This window comes from Oncorhynchus tshawytscha, linkage group LG12, assembly GCF_018296145.1.
Source record: "Oncorhynchus tshawytscha isolate Ot180627B linkage group LG12, Otsh_v2.0, whole genome shotgun sequence".
NCBI lineage: Eukaryota > Metazoa > Chordata > Actinopteri > Salmoniformes > Salmonidae > Oncorhynchus > Oncorhynchus tshawytscha.
This window is the reverse complement of record NC_056440.1, coordinates 7,354,209-7,377,289: the sequence shown is the minus strand read 5'-3', so window position 1 is coordinate 7,377,289 and position 23,081 is coordinate 7,354,209. Positions and strand designations below refer to the sequence as shown.

The window sequence follows — 23,081 nt, the reverse complement described above, 5'->3', positions numbered from 1 at the left end:
TGTTAGTTCAACCCAATGTTTTGATTGTTGACTGGAGTGTAATAAGGACATTTTTTTCTCACATTTTTGAAGTTGTATTTGTCACATGCACAAGTACATTGAAATGCCTTGGAAGCCCTTCTTTACAGCAACCTTAAATATCAAAATAGTATGACAAAAAAAACTGGAGAAATAAGAAATAAGATCGGAAGAGAAAGTCAGCTATATACAGGGTCAACTATATACAGGGTCGGCTATATACAGGGTCAACTATATACAGGGTCGGCTATATACAGGGTCAGCTATATACAGGGTCAGCTATATACAAGGTCAGCTATATACAGGGTCAGCTATATACAAGGTCAGCTATATACAGGGTCAGCTATATACAGGGTCAGCTATATACAAGGTCAGCTATATACAGGGTCAGCTATATACAAGGTCAGCTATATACAGGGTCAGCTAAATACAGGGTCAGCTATATACAGGGCCAGCTATATACAGGGTCAGCTATATACAGGGTCAGCTATATACAGGGTCAGCTATATACAAGGTCAGCTATATACAGGGTCAGCTATATACAGGGTCAGCTATATACAGGGTCAGCTATATACAAGGTCAGCTATATACAGGGTCAGCTATATACAAGGTCAGCTATATACAGGGTCAGCTATATACAAGGTCAGCTATATACAGGGTCAGCTATATACAGGGTCAGCTATATACAGGGTCAGCTATATACGGGGTCAGCTATATACAAGGTCAGCTATATACAGGGTCAGCTATATACAAGGTCAGCTATATACAGGGTCAGCTATATACAGGGTCAGCTATATACAGGGTCAGCTATATACAGGGTAGGCTATATACAGGGTCGGCTATATACAGGGTCGGCTATATACAGGGTCGGCTATATACAGGGTCGGCTATATACAGGGTCGGCTATATACAGGGTCGGCTATATACAGGGCCAGCTATATACAGGGTCAGCTATATACAGGGTCAGCTATATACAGGGTAGGCTATAGTTGAAGTCGGAAGTTTACATATACCTTAGCCAAATACATTTAAACTCAGTTTTTCACAATTCCTGACATTTAATCCAAGTAAAAATTCCCTGTCTTAGGTCAGTTAGGATCACCACTTTATTTTAAGAAAGTGAAATGTCAGAATAACAGAATAACAGTAGAGAGAATTATTTATTTCAGCTTTTATTTCTTTCATCACATTCCCAGTGGGTCAGAAGTTTACATACACTCAATTAGTATTTGGTAGCATTGCCTTTAAATTGTTTAACTTCGATTAAAGTTTTGGGTAGCCTTCCACAAGCTTCCCTCAATAAGTTGGGTGAGTTTTGGTCCATTCCTCCTGACAGAGCTGGTGTAACTGAGTCAGGTTTATAGGCCTCCTTGCTCGCACCTGCTTTTTCAGTTCTGCCCACATATTTTCTATAGGATTGAGGTCAGGACTTTGTGATGGCCACTCCAATACCTTGACTTTGTTGTCCCTAAGCCATTTTGCCACAACTTTGGAAGTATGCTTGGGGTTATTGTCCATTTGGAAGAACCATTTGCGACCAAGCTTTAACTTCCTGACTGATGTCTTGAGATGTTGCTTCAATATATCCACATAATGTTCCTCCCTCATGATGCCATCTATTTTGTGAAGTGCACCAAATATAACGATGGTCATTATGGCCAAACAGTTCTATTTTTGTGTCATCAGACCAGAGGACATTTCTCCAAAAAGTACGATCTTTGTCCCCATGTGCTGTTAGTTGCAAACCGTAGTCTGGCTTTTTTATGTCCGTTTTGGAGCAGTGACCTCTTCCTTGCTGAGTGGCCTTTCAGGTTATGTTGATATAGGACTTGTTTTACTGTGGATATAGATACTTGTTTCCTCCAGCATCTTCATAAGGTCCTTTGCTGTTGTTTTGGGATTTATTTACACTTTTCTCACCAAAGTACGTTCATCTCTAGGAGACAGAACGCGTCTCCTTCCTGAGCGGTATGACGGCTGCGTGGTCCCATGATGTTTATACTTGCATAATATTGTTTGTACAGATGAACGTGGCATTTGAAAATAGCTCCACAGGATGTACCAGACTTGTTTTTTTTCTGTGGTCTTGGCTGATTTCTTTATATTTTCCCATAATGTGACTCAAATTATGTCAATTAGCCTATCAGAGTCTTCTTAAGCCACAACATCATTTTCTGGAATTTTCCAAGCTCTTTAAAGACACACTCAACTAAGTGTATGTAAACTTCTGACCCCCTGGAATTGTGATACAGTGAATTATAAGTGAAATGATCTGTCTGTCTTTAAACAATTGTTGGAAAAATGACTTGTGTCATGCACAAAGTAGATGTCCTAACCGACTTGCCAAATCTATAGTTTGTTAACAAGAAATGTGTGTTTTAATGTCTCCAACCTAAGTTTATGTAAACTTCTGACTTCAACTGTATACAGTATATTTGGAAAGTGTTCAGACCCCTTGACCTTTTCCACATTTTGTTACGTTACAGCCTCGTTCTAAAATTGATAACATACTTTTTTACCTCATCAATCTACACACAATTCCCCATAATGACATCATAATACCCCATAATGACATCATAATACCCCATAATGACATCATAATTTGACCAAATCAAAACAGAAATCACCTAATTTCATTTTTCACCTAAGGTATTCAGACCCTTTGCTATGAGACTCGACATTGAGCTCAGGTGCATCCTGTTTCCATTGATCATCCTTGAGATATATGCATGTAAACGGGTCTGAATACATATGGTAATATACTAGTGGTAATATATACATGTAAACAGGAGTACTAGTGACCAGTAACAGGATAAATAGATAGATACTAATATATACATGTAAACAGGAGTAATAGTGACCAGGAACATAATAAATAGATAGATATTAATGGTAATTAATAATCACTGATCAACAGTGTAATGGGAGTGAACCATCTGATCAGTAATCATGAGAATCCAAAGATCATCAATAACCTACAGAACTTGAGACAAACGCATGCAGTATTAATCCATGGAACGCCTTGATTGGCCAGTGAGTGACTAAGCCCTCTCGTCAAAACCCACAACCCATCCTCTTTCAGGCCACTGCCAGCCATCGCGCTCATAATAACTGCTGTGAAAAATAGCTTGTGGCCGCACCCCGCTGGACATATAGCGCTACCGCCAAGCGATGAGATTCACCATTAAGTTAGTTTGGTTCATACACAACGTACTTACAGTAATCATATGGGGCGGCAGGGTAGCCTAGTGGTTAGAACGTTGGACTAGTAACCGGATCAAATTATTGCAAGTTCAAATCCCTGAGCCGACAAGGTACAAATCTGTCGTTCTGCCCCTGAACTGGCAGTTAACCTACTGTTCCTAGCCCGTCATTGAATATAAGAATTTGTTCTTAACTGACTTGCCTGGTCAAATAAAGGTAAAACAAAAAATATGATGTGACCCTGATGACTGATGGGGCTCTACACATCTCAACCTATATTTACTTAAAGGTACGATCTGGGAATCTGTACAATGGTCGTTTTTTAAAATACATGATGACTGACTGCCAGTCCGTTTATCTAGAGGACTGTGTGAATCTACCAGAGGTTTATATTTCCCCACATCCTTTTTCTGCATAACAGATTCAGGTGGCGGGGCTGCCATATTTCTGAAATACAAAATCCCACATTGTACCTTTTTTAAAGGTTCCAAATCAGACTGTCATATTTAATAACGCCCTGGTAACTGCTCTCTCCACTTCAGATTGAAGTTTCCGTGGCGACGTCCATGAGGGGTCCAAGTGCCATATATTTGTTTTACCGATTGTGTACCGGTGGATTTGCATAGTTTGCCCTTTGTTGATTTATTGGCGTAGTAGGAGATAATGCGATGGCATGACAGTCGGCTCACATAGAAGGCCTTTTTATAGGATAATGCCGCCTCAGGGTTTTAAATAGAACGGAGGAATGGGATGGTCTGGTATAATTTCCCCATAAAGGTTTTACATAGCTCCCTCATCTCTCTGTCGCCCCCGTTCTCCCCCCACATAGCTCCCTCATCTCTCTGTCGCCCCCGTTCTCCCACCACATAGCTCCCTCATCTCTCTGTCACCCCCGTTCTCCCCCACATAGCTCCCTCATCTCTCTGTCGCCCCCGTTCTCCCCCCCACATAGCTCCCTCATCTCTCTGTCGCCCCCCCTCCCCCACATAGCTCCCTCATCTCTCTGTCACCCCCGTTCTCCCCCCACATAGCTCCCTCATCTCTCTGTCACCCCGTTCTCCCCCACATAGCTCCCTCATCTCTCTGTCTCCCCACTCATCCCACATAGCTCCCTCATCTCTCTGTCGCCCCCGTTCTCCCCCCACATAGCTCCCTCATCTCTCTGTCTCCCCACTCATCCCACATAGCTCCCTCATCTCTCTGTCGCCCCCGTTCTCCCCCACATAGCTCCCTCATCTCTCTGTCTCCCCACTCATCCCACATAGCTCCCTCATCTCTCTGTCTCCCCCACTCATCCCACATAGCTCCCTCATCTCTCTGTCTCCCCCACTCATCCCACATAGCTCCCTCCTCTCTGTCGCCCCACTCATCCCACATAGCTCCCTCATCTCTCTGTCGCCCCGTTCTCCCCCCCACATAGCTCCCTCATCTCTCTGTCTTCCCCACTCATCCCACATAGCTCCCTCATCTCTCTGTCTCCCCACTCATCCCACATAGCTCCCTCATCTCTCTGTCTCCCCACTCATCCCACATAGCTCCCTCATCTCTCTCTCTCTCCCACTCATCCCCCACACAGCTCTCTCTGTCGCCCCCACTCATCCCACATAGCTCCCTCATCTCTCTGTCTCCCCACTCATCCCACATAGCTCCCTCATCTCTCTGTCTCCCCCACTCATCCCACATAGCTCCCTCATCTCTCTGTCTCCCCCACTCATCCCACATAGCTCCCTCATCTCTCTGTCTCCCCACTCATCCCACATAGCTCCCTCATCTCTCTGTCTCCCCACTCATCCCACATAGCTCCCTCATCTCTCTGTCTCCCCCACTCATCCCACATAGCTCCCTCATCTCTCTGTCTCCCCCACTCATCCCACATAGCTCCCTCATCTCTCTGTCTCCCCACTCATCCCACATAGCTCCCTCATCTCTCTGTCTCCCCCACTCATCCCACATAGCTCCCTCATCTCTCTCTCTCCCCACTCATCCCCCCACACAGCTCTCTCTGTCGCCCCCGTTCTCCCCCCCACATAGCGCCCTCTCTCTCCCCCACTCATCCCCCACACAGCTCTCTCTGTCTCCCCGTTCTCCCCCCACATAGCGCCCTCTCTCCCCCCACTCATCCCCCACACAGCTCTCTCTGTCTCCCCCATTCTCCCCACATAGCGCCCTCTCTCTCCCCCAATCATCCTCCACTCATGTCCCACATACCTCTCTCTTTCTTCTCCTCTCTCCCCCTCTCTTCTCCTCTCTCCTCCTTTATGTAGCTCTCTCTTTCTTCTCCTCTCTCCCCCATAGCTTCTCCTCTCTTCTCCTCTCTCTCCCCCATATCTTCTCTTCTCTTCTCTCTCTCCCCCATAGCTTCCTCTCTCTTCTCCTCTCTCCCCCTCTCTCTTCTCCTCTCTCCTCCTTTACGTAGCTCTCTCTTTCTTCTCCTCTCTCCCCCCATAGCTTCTCCTCTCTTCTCCTCTCTCCCCCCCATAGCTTCCCCTCCCTTCTCCTCTCTCCCCCCCCATAGCTTCCCTCCCTTCTCCTCTCTCCCCCATAGCTTCCCCTCCCTTCTCCTCTCTCCCCCATAGCTTCCCCTCCCTTCTCCTCTCTCCCCGTCTAAAGCAGTCGGTTCAGCAGATCGAACAGGAGACATTTCTAAGGTGTTACAGTCTAATCTGTCCTCCACAAGTCGACACAGTCTGATAACAACTGTGATATATCTATTATGCATCTGAGTAATGCTGCCGTATCCAGTGTGTGTGTGTGTGTGTGTGTGTGTGTGTGTGTGTGTGTGTGTGTGTGTGTGTGTGTGTGTGACTAATGTTGTCATCCATTCCGTTCTGCAGATATTAAAGCAGTCCTGTACAGAGATCCTGACAGTAGAGCCGTCCAGTGTCTGCGTTAACCGTGAGTGGTGGATTGTGGTTGGTGTTGGTGTGTGTGTCTTTGTGTGTATAGTCGTTGTTGGTGTGTGTGTGGTTGTGTGTATAGCTGTTGGTGTGTGTGTGGTTGTGTGTCTTTGTGTGTATAGCTGTTGGTGTGTGTGTGGTTGTGTGTCTTTGTGTGTATAGCTGTTGGTGTGTGTGTGGTTGTGTGTCTTTATGTGTATAGCTGTTGGTGTGTGTGTGGTTGTGTGTCTTTGTGTGTATAGCTGTTGGTGTGTGTGTGGTTGTGTGTCTTTGTGTGTATAGCTGTTGGTGTGTGTGTGGTTGTGTGTCTTTGTGTGTATAGCTGTTGGTGTGTGTGTGGTTGTGTGTCTTTGTGTGTATAGCTGTTGGTGTGTGTGTGGTTGTGTGTCTTTGTGTGTATAGCTGTTGGTGTGTGTGTGGTTGTGTGTCTTTGTGTGTATAGCTGTTGGTGTGTGTGTGGTTGTGTGTCTTTGTGTGTATAGCTGTTGGTGTGTGTGTGGTTGTGTGTCTTTGTGTGTATAGCTGTTGGTGTGTGTGTGGTTGTGTGTCTTTGTGTGTATAGCTGTTGTGTGTGGTTGTGTGTGTTGGTGTGTGTGGTTGTGTGTCTTTGTGTGTATAGCTGTTGGTGTGTGTGTGGTTGTGTGTCTGTGTGTATAGCTGTTGGTGTGTGTGTGGTTGTGTGTCTTTGTGTGTATAGCTGTTGGTGTGTGTGTGGTTGTGTGTCTTTGTGTGTATAGCTGTTGGTGTGTGTGTGGTTGTGTGTCTTTGTGTGTATAGCTGTTGGTGTGTGTGTGGTTGTGTGTCTTTGTGTGTATAGCTGTTGGTGTGTGTGTGGTTGTGTGTCTTTGTGTGTATAGCTGTTGGTGTGTGTGTGGTTGTGTGTCTTTGTGTGTATAGCTGTTGGTGTGTGTGTGGGTTGTGTGTCTTTGTGTGTATAGCTGTTGGTGTGTGTGTGGTTGTGTGTCTTTGTGTGTATAGCTGTTGGTGTGTGTGTGGTTGTGTGTCTTTGTGTGTATAGCTGTTGGTGTGTGTGTGGTTGTGTGTCTTTGTGTGTATAGCTGTTGGTGTGTGTGTGGTTGTGTGTCTTTGTATAGCTGTATAGCTGTTGGTGTGTGTGTGGTTGTGTGTCTTTGTGTGTATAGCTGTTGGTGTGTGTGTGGTTGTGTGTCTTTGTGTGTATAGCTGTTGGTGTGTGTGTGGTTGTGTGTCTTTGTGTGTATAGCTGTTGGTGTGTGTGTATAGTTGTTGGTGTGTGTGTATAGTTGTGTGTGTGTGTGTATAGTTGCTGTTGTGTGTGTGTGTGTGTGTGTGTATAGTTGTTGTGGTGTGTGTGTGTGTGTGTATATATAGTTGTTGGTGTGTGTGTGTGTATAGTTGTTGGTGTGTGTGTGGGTATAGTTGCTGTTGTGTGTGTAACCAGTTGTTGTTGGTGTGTATATAGTTGTTGGTGTGTGTGTGTATAGTTGTTGGTGTGTGTGTGTATAGTTGTTGGTGTGTGTGTGTATAGTTGATGTTGTGTGTGTAAACAGTTGTTGTTGGTGTGTATATAGTTGTTGGTGTGTGTGTGTATAGTTGTTGGTGTGTGTGTGTATAGTTGTTGGTGTGTGTGTGTGTATAGTTGTTGGTGTGTGTGTGTGTATAGTTGCTGTTGTGTGTGTAAACAGTTGTTGTTGGTGTGTATATAGTTGTTGGTGTGTGTGTATAGTTGTTCCCACCAGGTTGGAAGGGATATTCTGTTTCTGTGTGTGTACAGATGTAAGATCTTAATTTGAGCCAGTTTGCTACAGCAGGATAATATCTTCATGTATTTTCCCTTTATTTAACTACTCAGTTAAGAACAAATTCTTATTTACAATGACGGCCTACCCCGGCCAAACCCTCCCCTAACCCAGACGATGCTGGGCCAAACCCTCCCCTAACCCAGACGATGCTGGGCCAAACCCTCCCCTAACCCAGACTATGCTGGGCCAAACCCTCCCTAACCCAGACGATGCTGGACCAAACCCTCTCCTAACCCAGACGATGCTGGACCAAACCCTCTCCTAACCCAGACGATGCTGGGCCAAACCCTCCCCTAACCCAGACGATGCTGGGCCAAACCCTCCCTAACCCAGACTATGCTGGGAAAAAACCCTCCCCTAACCCAGACCCTCCCTCCCCTAACCCAGACGATGCTGGGCCAAACCCTCCCCTAACCCAGACGATGCTGGGACAAACCCTCCCCTAACCCAGATGATGCTGGGACAAACCCTCCCTAACCCAGACGATGCTGGGCCAAACCCTCCCCTAACCCAGACGATGCTGGGCAAAACCCTCCCTAACCCAGACGATGCTGGGCAAAACCCTCCCTAACCCAGACGATGCTGGGACAAACCCTCCCTAACCCAGACGATGCTGGGCCAAATCCTCCCTAACCCAGACGATGCTGGGACAAACCCTCCCCTAACCCAGATGATGCTGGGCCAAACCCTCCCCTAACCCAGACGATGCTGGGCCAAATCCTCCCTAACCCAGACGATGCTGGGACAAACCCTCCCCTAACCCAGACAATGCTGGGCCAAACCCTCCCCTAACCCAGACGATGCTGGGACAAACTCTCCCCTAACCCAGACGATGCTGGGCTAAACCCTCCCCTAACCCAGACGATGCTGGGCCAAATCCTTCCCTAACCCAGACGATGCTGGGACAAACCCTCCCCTAACCCAGACGATGCTGGGACAATTGTGCGCCACACTATGGGACTCCCGATCACGGCCGCTCAAGGAACCCCTGTTATGTGGATTATCATTCATGGATATTTGTGTGTCTCTGTCTGTGTCTGTGTGTGTGCGTGTGTGTGTGTGAGCATATCTCCTGCGTCTGTGTGTTCTCCTAGGGCCCCTCTGCTCACTATCTCCTGCGTCTGTGTGTTCTCCTAGGGCCCCTCTGCTCACTATCTCCTGCGTCTGTGTGTTCTCCTAGGGCCCCTCTGCTCACTATCTCCTGCGTCTGTGTGTTCTCCTAGGGCCCCTCTGCTCACTATCTCCTGCGTCTGTGTGTTCTCCTAGGGCCCCTCTGCTCACTATCTCCTGCGTCTGTGTGTTCACCTAGGGCCCCTCTGCTCACTATCTCCTGCGTCTGTGTGTTCTCCTAGGGCCCCTCTGCTCACTATCTCCTGTGTCTTGTTTACATAACACAGAGTCGTTTGACATTGTGCTGCGAGGGAACGGCTTCTCCGTGGGACGAGGCAACGACGGGGTTGTCTGTAGCTTCATAGTTGGCACGCAGACATACAGTAAGTACAGAAACACACAAGCACACACACACACAGACACACAGAGTGAGACACACACACACACAGACACACAGAGAGACACACACACACACACACACACAGAGACACACACACACACACACACAGAGAGAGACACACACACACACACACAGAGAGAGAGACACACACACACACACAGAGAGAGAGAGACACACACACACACACACACACACACACACACACACACACATATCTTACAGGAGCCATCTTAACATGTCAAGTGAAATCCCCAACAGAATATAGAAGTGTGAATGTTGTAAGGCCAATGTACCTTGGTAATTCAGTTTCTTATTTAAACATGTAGTCTGTTCTGTCAAGCAATACAGTGGCAAGAAAAAGTATGTCAACCCTTTGGAATTACCTGGATTTCTGCATAAATTAGTTTTGTTCTGAACTTTATCACAACAATAGACAAACACAGTCTGCTTAATAAACTAATAACACACAAATTATTGTATTTTTCTCGTCTGTATTGAATACATCATTTTAACATTTCACAGTTTAGGTTGGAAAAGTATGTGAACCCCTAGGCTAATGACTTCTCCAAAAGCTAATTGGAGTCAGGAGTCAGCTAACCTGAGACGAGATAGTTAGTTAGAGCTGCCCTGCCCTATAAAAAACACTCACAAAATGTGAGTTTGCTATTCACATGAAGCATTGCCTGATGTGAACCATGCCTCGAACAAAAGAGATGTCAGAAGACCTAAGATGAAGAATTGTTGACTTGCATAAAGCTGGAAAGGGTTACAAAAGTATCTCTAAAAGGCTTGAGACAAGGCTTAAGACAAATTGTCTATAAATGGAGCACTGTTGCTACTCTCAGAGCACAGCGCAGAATGCTCAATGAGGTTAAGAAGAATCCTAGAGTGTCAACTGAAGACTAACAGAAACCTCTGGAACATGTTAACTTCTCTGTTGACGAGTCTATGATACGTAAAACACTGAACAAGAAAGGTGTTAATGGGTGGACACCACAGAAGAAGCCACTGCTGTCCAAAAAAACAAACATTTCTGCACATCTGAAGTTTGCATAAGTGCACCTGGATGTTCCACAGCACTACTGGCAAATTATTCTGTGGACAGATGAAACTACAGTTGAGTTGTTTGCAAGGAACACACAACACCATGTGTGGAGAAGAAAAGGCACAGTACACCAACATCAAAACCTCATCCCAACTGTAAAGTATGGTGGAGGGAGCATCATGGTTTGGGGCTGCTTTGCTGCCTCAGGGCCTGGACAGCTTGCTATCATCGACAGAAAAATTAATTCCCAAGTTCATAAAGACATTTTCCAGGAGAATGTTAGGCTATCTGTCCGCCAATTGAAGCTCAGCAGAGGTTGGGTGATGCAACAGGACAACGATCCTAAACACAGAAGTAAATCAGCAACAGAATAGCTTCAATTGGCCCAGAGTCCTGACCTCAACCCGATTGAGATGCTGTGGCATGACCTCAAGAGAGCAGTTCACACCAGACCTCCCAGGATTATTGCTGAACTGAAACAGTTTTGTAAAGAGGAATGGTCCAAGATTCCTCCTGACCATTGTGCAGGTCTGATCCACAACCACAGAAAACGTTTGGTTAAGGTTATTACTGCCAAAGGAGAGTCAACCAGTTATTAAATCCCATTCTACCCCTTTCCCCACTCTACCCCTTTCCCCACTTTACCCCTTTCCCCCTGTACCCCTTTCCCCACTCTACCCCTTTCCCCCTCTACCCCTTTCCCCACTCTACCCCTTTCCCCACTCTACCCCTTTCCCCACCCCCCTTTCCCCACTCTACCCCTCTACCCCTTTCCCCACTCTACTCCTTTCCCCCTCTACCCCTTTCCCCCTTTCCCCTCTACCCCTTTCCCCCTCTACCCCTTTCCCCCTCTACCCCTTTCCCCACTCTACCCCTTTCCCCACTCTACCCCTTTCCCCACTCTACCCCTCTACCCCTTTCCCCCTCTACCCCTTTCCCCACTCTACCCCTCTACCCCTTTCCCCCTCTACCCCTTTCCCCACTCTACCCCTCTTTTCCCCCTCTACCCCTTTCCCCACTCTACCCCTCTACCCCTTTCCCCACTCTACCCCTTTCCCCACTCTACCCCTCTACCCCTTTCCCCACTCTACTCCTTTCCCCCTCTACCCCTTTTCCCCACTCTACCCCTCTACCCCTTTCCCCCTCTACCCCTTTCCCCCTCTACCCCTTTCCCCACTCTACCCCTTTCCCCACTCTACCCCTTTCCCCCTCTACCCCTTTCCCCACTCTACCCCTCTATCCCTTTCCCCACTCTACCCCTCTACCCCTTTCCCCACTCTCCCCTTCTACCCCTTTCCCCACTCTACCCCTTTCCCCACTCTACCCCTCTTTTCCCCACTCTACCCCTTTCCTCACTCTACCCCTTTCCCCACTCTACCCCTTTCCCCCTCTCCCCTTTCCCCCTCTCTCCCCTTTCCCACTCTCTCCCCTTTCTCCCCAGTCTCTCTCCCTCTCTCTCCCGCTTTCCACCACAGTCTCACCCCTCTCTCCCTCTCTCTCTCCCTCTTTCCACCACTCTCTCCCACCCTCCCCCTCTCTCCCCCACTCTTCCCCTCCCCAGTCTCTCTCCCCCACTCTTCCCCTCCCCCAGTCTCTCTCCCCACTCTTCCCCTCTCCACTTTCCTTCTTGTCCCATTTTTCCTCATGACAAATGTCTTGACTACACTACTGTATATTCTGCAAGTCAATTGGGCGTGTGTGTGTGTGTGTGTGTGTGTGTGTGTGTGTGTGTGTGTGTGTGTGTGTGTGTGTGTGTGTGTGTGTGTGTGTGTGTGTGTGAGCCTGAGTGTGGTAGTGTGCAGGGAAGTCATTCTTGTCTTTATTTTCCAGATCAGAAGCCAAGTGTTGTGCGGAACGATTATCTCCTGTGTCCTGCACCAATGCTCTATACAGTCGGACAGTAAGTAGCCAATGAGAAGGTGGTTCCATAAAGACGTGTGTGTGAACACATCCCCACTGACATTCCAAAACCGTACCGGTGTCTCTATGTCGTTAAATCAAGCCAGCCCTCACATACTTTCCACAATTTGAAAGCACTTGAGACATGTATTTAACTGATGGTCTGACCAAAAAACAGAAAGGCACTGCAGAGCTCAAGAACTGAAATTGAGTATGTAGAGATTATTCTTCCCTCACGGTTTTATTAATCCTCAAACACAACAACACCTTCTACTTATGTTCTCTCTTTGACTCCTATCTAAAATAGTATGATTGTATTGCAGGGAAATGTGGTCCAGAACATATCAAGATCAGAAACGTTCCATGAGATTTTTTAATATATTTTTTTAAATGTATAGCAAGTTGATCTACTCACAATCCGACAGTAACATCATCTCATGTAATCCACTCAAATGTCCTAATCCAAAACTGCTGCTGATAACATGTTTTTTTTTACAATTGTCCTTTGGTATTAAGGTTTTCAATGTAGAATTGACCCTATTTCTCCTTCAGTATAGAGCACACTGGGGCGGCATGGTAGCCTAGTGGTTAGAGCGTTGGACTAGTTCAAACCCCCGAGCTGACAAGGTACAAATCTGTCGTTCTGCCCCTGAACGAGGCAGTTTACCCACTGTTCCTAGGCCGTCATTGAAAATAAGAATTTGTTCTTAACTGACTTGCCTAGTAAAATAAAGGTAAAATAAAAACTGGGTCAGTGCCTGTATTCACAGAGGCTTAGGGAAGGAAATCTCTGATCAGTTTTGCCTGTTAGATCATGATGACTAGGAGGGAAGAACCTGATCCTAGATCAGTACTCATTCTGTGAGACTCTTTGTGACGGAACCTGAACTCCTCCTGCTCCTGTAAACTGAAGAGTCTTGCTTAATTAACTCTTGGCATGGCCACGCTGACCCATTAAGTAGTTAGCTGTTAGGCCTGGTACAACGGGGCTGGGGCGGGCCAGGGTAGTGGGTAAACACATCTGTTCTGGGGCTTTTAAAGGTTGTGTGACAGATGCAGCGATTCCCTTCTCCACGCTCTCTTCATTTAAATAATTCACCGTGCTACTGTGACAATCCCCTTTCCTGCCCATCCCTGCCCCCCCTGACCCCCCACCTGCATCATGGAATCATGGATAGTCTGAAAGTTCTGTCTCCGACTCCGTCCATCTGTCTGCCTCTCTGCTGACTCCGTCAACGGTGATGCTGGGGGGGAGGGGATTGGTTGGTTAGCATGGACGCTAGCAGAGGAAAAAGCCTGTATAACGTTGAAGATGGATTATATTGGCCAAGAGTATTGAGCTTTTTGTGGTGCTTTGTGTTCTCTGGTTTGGTCTATAACATGTGGTTTGGTCTATAACATGTGGTTTGGTCTATAACATGTGGTTTGGTCTATAACATGTGGTTTGGTCTATAACATGTGGTTTGGTGGTTTGGTCTATAACATGTGGTTTCATCTATAACATGTGGTTTGGTGGGTTGGTCTATAACATGTGGTTTAGTCTAAGGCATGTTGTCCTTATAGGCGACTATTGTATGTGCGCCTGGTTGGTAGTTAGTAGGTACAGAGTTCAGATTTGGCCTATAGATATGGTCTATAGATATGGTCTATAGTATAGATATGGTCTATAGTATAGATATGGTCTATAAATATGGTCTGTAGATATGGCCTATAGATAGGGTCTATAGTATAGACATGGTCTATAGATATGGCCTATAGATAGGGTCTATAGTATAGATATGGTCTATAGATATGGTCTATAGTATAGATATGGCCTATAGATATGGTCTATAGATATGGCCTATAGATATGGCCTATAGATATGGTCTATCGTATAGATATGGTCTATAAATATGGTCTATAGATATGGCCTATAGATAGGGTCTATAGTATAGATATGGTCTATAGATATGGTCTATAGTATAGATATGGCCTATAGATATAGTCTATAGTATAGATATGGCCTATAGATATGGTCTATAGTATAGATATGGCCTATAGATATAGTCTATAGTTATGGTCTATAGTATAGATATGGCCTATAGATATGGCCTATAGATATGGTCTATAGTATAGATATGGTCTATAGATATGGTCTATATATATGGTCTATAGTATAGATATGGCCTATAGATATGGTCTATAGTATAGATATGGTCTAAAGATATGGCCTATAGATATGGTCTATAGTATAGATATGGTCTATAGATATGGTCTATAGTATAGATATGGTCTAAAGATATGGCCTATAGATATGGTCTATAGTATAGATATGGCCTACAGATATGGTGTATAGATATGGTGTATAGATATGGTCTATAGATATGGCCTATAGATATGGTCTATAGTATAGATATGGCCTATAGATAGGGTCTATAGATATGGTCTATAGATATGGCCTATAGATATGGTCTGTAGTATAGATATGGTCTATAGATATGGTCTGTAGTATAGATATGGTCTATAGATATGGCCTATAGATATGGTCTATAGATATGGCCTATAGATATGGCCTATAGATATGGTCTATAGTATAGATATGGCCTATAGATATGGTCTATAGATATGGCCTATAGATATGGTCTGTAGTATAGATATGGCCTATAGTTATGGTCTATAGTATAGATATGGTCTATAGATATGGCCTATAGATATGGTCTATAGTATAGATATGGTCTATAGTATAGGTATGGTCTATAGATATGGTCTATAGTATAGATATGGCCTATAGATATGGTCTATAGTATAGATATGGCCTATAGATATGGTCTATAGATATGGCCTATAGATATGGTCTATACATATGGTCTATAGTATAGATATGGTCTATAGATATGGTCTATAGATATGGCCTATAGATATGGTCTATAGATATGGCCTATAGATATGGTCTATAGTATAGCTATTGTCTATAGATATGGTATATAGTATAGATATGGTCTATAGATATATGGTCTATAGATATGGTCTATAGATATGGTCTATAGATATGGTCTATAGTATAGATATGGTCTATAGTATAGATATATGGTCTATAGATATATGGTCTATAGATATATGGTCTATAGATATGGTCTATAGTATAGATATGGTCTATAGTATAGATATGGCCTATAGATATCGTCTATAGTATAGATATATGGTCTATAGATATATGGTCTATAGATATGGTCTATACATATATGATCTATAGATATGGTCTATAGTATAGATATGGCCTATAGATATGATCTATAGATATATGGTCTATAGATATGGTCATATAATAATATTAGTCATGTATAATAAGAGCAATAATAAAATAAATAGAGCAATACCAAACGTAGAACACAAATGTCCATCCAAGCATCATATACAATACACTTTCCATGTACAATACTCATTAGAAATACAATACACTTTCAATATACTATACACATTCAATATACATTAGACATTAGAAATACAATACACTTTCACTATACAATACACGTTCCTTATACCATACACATTCAGTCAATTGGTGGTGGCACTGGTCTCCTCTGGTGACAGCTGTGTCATGGTTCAGTCCTTGAACACAGGCATCTGTTGGTGGCCCTAACCCTCTCCCCCTTCCCCTCTCCACCATATCGCTCCATTAGGTAGGGCCCCCCTGTCCTCCTGTCCCTTAACCCCCCCCGGTGTGTTGATGATAACAAGGTTGAGTGGTGGAGCTCTTGGTCTGCTGTGTCTCACCTGGTGTCCACACAACAACGGTGGAGGGTGAAAGAGAACTTAAGGGTCTGTCTGACACCTGGCTGACACCTGGCTGACACCTGGCTGACACCTGGCTGACACCTGGCTGACACCTGGTGACACCTGGCTGACACCTGGCTGACACCTGGTCGACACCTGGCTGACACCTGGCTGACACCTGGCTGACACCTGGTTGACACCTGGCTGACACCTGGCTGACACCTGGCTGACACCTGGCTGACACCTGGTTGACACCTGGCTGACACCTGGCTGACACCTGGCTGACACCTGGCTGACACCTGGCTGACACCTGGCTGACACCTGGCTGACACCTGGCTGACACCTGGCTGACACCTGGTTGACACCTGGCTGACACCTGGCTGACACCTGGCTGACACCTGGCTGACACCTGGCAACAGACAGGACAGGACAGGACAGGACAGCTAGCTAATGCAGCAAGCCTCATGAATAATGGAAACAGGACAATCGGAGGGCGCACCGCGGGGCTGCCGACCGTGTCAGTTGTCCAATTGGTGCCATTTTTGACGTCATAGCCATAAACATCTCTGGGTCGTTGAAAAGCAGAGCGTCTCTTGGTGCAGCGTTGGGGGGGGAGATCTGTCTTCCTGTAGCGTTAATTAAGGTCAGGTAGTGTGACAGATATTATTTTCTTGGTCCAATGTAAAGACTCTCTAGTTGAGCCATGGTGCCTTGAAGGTAAAGAATGGGATCCCAATGGAAATACCCGGCAGTGGGCGTATGATTCAATACCTTTTAGTGATACAACAACAACAACAACAACAACAACATAAAAACTGGAGTTTATTTATCGACTAATATGCACAGCAATATTATGAGTAGCAATCCAAATATTTAACAGGTTTAATAGTTCAGAGGAAACGCATGTTGAAGAGGAGAAATAACGTGACCTTAGTTTGTGGGTGTGGTCAGCAGCACCCTGTTCCACAAAAGCAAAACAAACCAGGTAAATAATGCACGGACATATCCTTCTGTCGCTCTGTCTCTTGTTATAACGGGTGACGCTGTAAAACCCTGTGAATGACAGTTGAAGGCAGGGCCCCCAGCTGTTAGGTTGAGCTGGGGTTATGTCTGAATTAGATGGGAGACGAGAGGGGAAAATGTCATGCCAGAGGTACAATGGGCGTGGGGGTCACTCTTAAGGGATCACTCTAAAACCCTGTAAAGACTGACACATGTTCCCAGGGACATCAAGGCAGACGACTCAGACCTCTCCTCTGTTTGTATCACTGGAGATCTCTAAACTGGGATATGGACAAACCTGGGTTCAACTACTATTTGAAATCATTCCAAATACTTTGATCTAGTCTTGCCTGGCTGACTGGATCAATAGAACAGTCCCAAGACTATACGTTCCGTAGATCCGGCACTCCAGGCAGAATAGAGCAAATGCTCAAGAGTATTGAAAAGATTTCATATAGTATTTGATCCCAGGTCTGGTCATTGGAGCTCTCTGAGGTGCGATGTGGAAACTTCTCTTTCCCTCCCACTCTAGTGGTCTCTGTGTCTAGTGGCTTCTGTCGGAGCGCCTCGTCGTCCTGCGTGACGCTAAGCGCTAGTGATACGATACAGCTGGACGATCACCGGTGTCAGTAATGGCTTTCCAACTTTTCCTTAAAGACGGGAAAATCGAGGAGGGGTGAATTATTCAGGGTTGAACATATTGCGGAGGACGGCTGTCACTAAGAGTTGTGGAAACGTCGCTCCTCTGAAGGACGCGTGGCAGAGATCCTGACAGAATAGAGGAAACTCTTTGAACTCTGAAGAGAGGGATTGTGGTACGGAACGAACTTCAAGAGTGGGTGATCAAACGTTAGGCCAAACACATGTTTAAGTTTCCATTCAAATGTCTGCAATGTAACGTGTGTTTGTTTGCAGTCATCTTGGCCTGGTCAAGCAAAAGGAATATTTCTCCTGGTTAAATCAAATCTACTGTATATTGTATGTATCCATTAAATCTACAGTATATTGTATGTATCCATTAAATCTACAGTATATTGTATGTATATTAAATCTACAGTATATTGTAAGTATACATTAAATCTACAGTATATTGTAAGTATACATTAAATCTACAGTATATTGTAAGTATACATTAAATCTACAGTATATTGTATGTATACATTAAATCTACAGTATATTGTATGTATACATTAAATCTACAGTATATTGTATGTATACATTAAATCTACAGTATATTGTATAGATAAATAAAGGACGATCGCTTTTTGGAGAAAGAAGCGCTAAAAAATGATGGTTAAATCAAATCTACTGTATATTGTATGTATCCATTAAATCTACAGTATATTGTAAGTATACATTAAATCTACAGTATATTGTAAGTATACATTAAATCTACAGTATATTGTAAGTATACATTAAATCTACAGTATATTGTATGTATACATTAAATCTACAGTATATTGTATGTATACATTAAATCTACAGTATATTGTATAGATAAATAAAGGACGATCGCTTTTTGGAGAAAGAAGCGCTAAAAAATGATGGTTAAATCAAATCTACTGTATATTGTATGTATCCATTAAATCTACAGTATATTGTATAGATAAATAAAGGACGATCGCTTTTTGGAGAAAGAAGCGCTAAAAAATGATGGTTAAATCAAATCTACTGTATATTGTATGTATCCATTAAATCTACAGTATATTGTAAGTATCCATTAAATCTACAGTATATTGTATAGATAAATAAAGGACGATCGCTTTTTGGAGAAAGAAGCGCTAAAAAATGATGGTGCTCGTGAAACTAATCAAAATATTGTTTTTTGTTTCTATCGAACTGTTTCACTGAGTGATGATGTCCTCACAAAAAAAAGTATGTTCACACAATCATGATGTTTGTTTTTGTGTTTCTCCAAAAAAAATGAATGTTGAAATTGACTTTACATCTATATAAGAGGAACACATTTTCTGTCCTGTTTGTGCAACAGGAACTCTCACCAACTACACAAAAAAGAAATACAACATGCAGCAATTTCATTTTTATTTTTTACTGAGTTACAGTTCATATGAGGAAATCAGTCAATTTGAAATAAATGAATTAGGCCCTAAATTATGGATTTCACATGACTGGGAATACAGATATGAGTCTGTTGGTCACAGAGACCTTCAACAAAAAGGTAGAGGGTGTGGATCAGATAACCAGTCAGCATGTGGTGGGACCACCATTTGCCTCATGCAGCACTACTCATCTCCTTCACATACAGTTGATCAGGCTGTTGATTGTGATATGATTAAGTTATTGGTGCATATACACCGAGTGCACAAAACATTATGAACACCGTCCTAATATTGCGTTGCACCCCCTTTTGCCCTCGAAACAGCCTCAATTCGTCGAGGCATGTACTCTAAACGTTGTCGAACGAGTTATTGACTTCAATGATTCCCACAGTTGTGGCAAGTTGACTAAATGTCCTTTGTGTGGTGGACCATTCTTGATACACACGGGAAACTGTTGCGCTTGGAAAAACTCAGCATCATTGCAGTTCTTGACACTTAACGGTGCACCTGGCACCAACAACCATACCCCTTTCAAAGGCACTTCGATCTTTTGTCTTGCCCATTCACCATCTGAATGACACACATACACAATCCATGTCTCAATTGTTTCGAGGCTTAAAAATCCTGCTTTAACGTCTCCTCCCCTTAATCTACACTGATTGAAGTGGATTTCAGTAAGGCCTCAGTAAGGGATCATAGCTTTCCTCTGGGTTCAGCTGGTCAGCCTATGTCACGGAAAGAGCAAGTGTTCCTAATGATTTGTCCACTCAGTGTAAAATCTCTAATAGTCAGTAGCAGAAAAACAGAATGTCCATGGCTTAAATCATATTATTTTTTTCCAACTGTAATCCTAAGAGAGCGGACCTTGTCTTTGTCTTCTTCCTCTATTTCTTCTAAAGCACAGAGCCCAAGTCACAGACACGGCCCCTCCTAAATGTGATCCACAATACCAGTCAAAGCCAAGTCACAGACACGGCCCATCCTAAATGTGTTCCACAATACCAGTCAAAGCCAAGTCACAGACACGGCCCATCCTAAATGTGATCCACAATACCAGTCAAAGCCAAGTCACAGACACGGCCCATCCTAAATGTGATCCACAATACCAGTCAAAGCCAAGTCACAGACACGGCCCATCCTAAATGTGATCCACAATACCAGTCAAAGCCAAGTCACAGACACGGCCCATCCTAAATGTGTTCCACAATACCAGTCAAAGCCAAGTCACAGACACGGCCCATCCTAAATGTGATCCACAATACCAGTCAAAGCCAAGTCACAGACACGGCCCATCCTAAATGTGTTCCACAATACCAGTCAAAGCCAAGTCACAGACACGGCCCCTCCTAAATGTGATCCACAATACCAGTCAAAGCCAAGTCACAGACACGGCCCCTCCTAAATGTGTTCCACAATACCAGTCAAAGCCAAGTCACAGACACGGCCCATCCTAAATGTGATCCACAATACCAGTCAAAGCCAAGTCACAGACACGGCCCCCCTAAATGTGATCCACAATACCAGTCAAAGCCAAGTCACAGACACGGCCCCTCCCTAAATGTGTTCCACAATACCAGTCAAAGCCAAGTCACAGACACGGCCCCCTCCTAAATGTGATCCACAATACCAGTCAAAGCCAAGTCACAGACACGGCCCCTCCTAAATGTGTTCCACAATACCAGTCAAAGCCAAGTCACAGACACGGCCCATCCTAAATGTGATCCACAATACCAGTCAAAGCCAAGTCACAGACACGGCCCCTCCTAAATGTGATCCACCATACCAGTCAAAGCCAAGTCACAGACACGGCCCCCTAAATGTGATCCACAATACCAGTCAAAGCCAAGTCACAGACACGGCCCTTCCCTAAATGTGATCCACAATACCAGTCAAAGCCAAGTCACAGACACGGCCCCTCCCTAAATGTGTTCCACAATACCAGTCAAAGCCAAGTCACAGACACGGCCCCTCCTAAATGTGATCCACAATACCAGTCAAAGCCAAGTCACAGACACGGCCCCTCCTAAATGTGTTCCACAATACCAGTCAAAGCCAAGTCACAGACACGGCCCCTCCTAAATGTGATCCACAATACCAGTCAAAGCCAAGTCAAGACACGCCCCTCCTAAATGTGATCCACAATACCAGTCAAAGCCAAGTCACAGACACGGCCCCTCCTAAATGTGATCCACAATACCAGTCAAAGCCAAGTCACAGACACGGCCCCTCCCTAAATGTGTTCCACAATACCAGTCAAAGCCAAGTCACAGACACGGCCCCTCCTAAATGTGTTCCACAATACCAGTCAAAGCCAAGTCACAGACACGGCCCCTCCTAAATGTGTTCCACAATACCAGTCAAAGCCAAGTCACAGACACGGCCCCTCCTAAATGTGTTCCACAATACCAGTCAAAAGCCAAGTCACAGACACCAGGCCCCTCCTAAATGTGTTTCACAATACCAGTCAAAGCCAAGTCACAGACACGGCCCCTCCCTAAATGTGTTCCACAATACCAGTCAAAGCCAAGTCACAGACACGGCCCCCTCCTAAATGTGTTCCACAATACCAGTCAAAGCCAAGTCACAGACACGGCCCCTCCTAAATGTGTTCCACAATACCAGTCAAAGCCAAGTCACAGACACGGCCCCCTCCTAAATGTGTTCCACAATACCAGTCAAGGCCAAGTCACAGACACGGCCCCTCCTAAATGTGTTCCACAATACCAGTCAAAGCCAAGTCACAGACACGGCCCCTCCTAAATGTGTTCCACAATACCAGTCAAAGCCAAGTCACAGACACGGCCCCTCCTAAATGTGTTCCACAATACCAGTCAAAGCCAAGTCACAGACACGGCCCCCTCCTAAATGTGTTCCACAATACCAGTCAAAGCCAAGTCACAGACACGGCCCCTCCTAAATGTGTTCCACAATACCAGTCAAAGCCAAGTCACAGACACGGCCCCTCCTAAATGTGATCCACAATACCAGTCAAAGCCAAGTCACAGACACGGCCCTCCTAAATGTGTCCACAGTCACAGACACGGCCCATCCTAAATGTGATCCACAATACCAGTCAAAGCCAAGTCACAGACACGGCCCCTCCTAAATGTGATCCACAATACCAGTCAAAGCCAAGTCACAGACACGGCCCCTCCTAAATGTGATCCACAATACCAGTCAAAGCCAAGTCACAGACACGGCCCCTCCCTAAATGTGTTCCACAATACCAGTCAAAGCCAAGTCACAGACACGGCCCCTCCTAAATGTGTTCCACAATACCAGTCAAAGCCAAGTCACAGACACGGCCCCTCCTAAATGTGTTCCACAATACCAGTCAAAGCCAAGTAGACAGGAACAAAAACATGAGGCGTTGTGTTTAAAAAAAAGAAGAAGGAAAAAAAGGACACATCATTTAAGTATTGAGTGTGGAAATAGGAAAGGTGACATAAAGATTGAACAAAGGGGGGAGGGTGGATTCAGGCGATTTAAATTCCAGTACCATACTAGCGGACAGTAGGACAGAGAGTCAGACGGCAGCTCATCTGTTGGAGCCGCAGGAGAATAGAAGGCCCAAGGCAGAGCCCAGGGCTAAACCAACTGCACAGAGAGAACACACACACACCTTCATCCCCCACACACACGGCCAGGCGAACAATCAGACCAGACAATAGACAGTGTTTTACATATTTCTTAATTTTGGGGGTGGGTGGGTCTTGGGGGTGGGTGGGTCTTGGGGGTGGGTGGGTCTTGGGGGTGGGTTGGGTGGGTCTTGAGGGGTGGGTGGGTCTTGGGGGTGGGTGGGTCTTGGGGGTCTATTGAATGGGTCTTGGGGGGTCTGGGTGGGTCTTGGGGGTGGGTGGTCTTGGGGGTGGGGGTGGGGGGTGATTTCAGTCGTTCCTTTTCCTGCTTAAA

The 23,081-nt window shown here is 45.1% G+C and overlaps 1 protein-coding gene across 1 annotated transcript in view; it reads left to right on the top strand.

Moving 5' to 3' along the window:
• Window positions 1–23,081, top strand: part of LOC112237590 (anthrax toxin receptor 2) — a 144,951-nt gene that overhangs the window by 29,085 nt on the left and 92,785 nt on the right. The window contains exons 7-9 of the mRNA XM_042331262.1: window positions 6,057–6,117; window positions 9,298–9,393; window positions 12,286–12,355. Coding sequence (XP_042187196.1) covers window positions 6,057–6,117; window positions 9,298–9,393; window positions 12,286–12,355 — 227 coding nt within the window. The remainder of the gene's footprint in view (window positions 1–6,056; window positions 6,118–9,297; window positions 9,394–12,285; window positions 12,356–23,081) is intronic.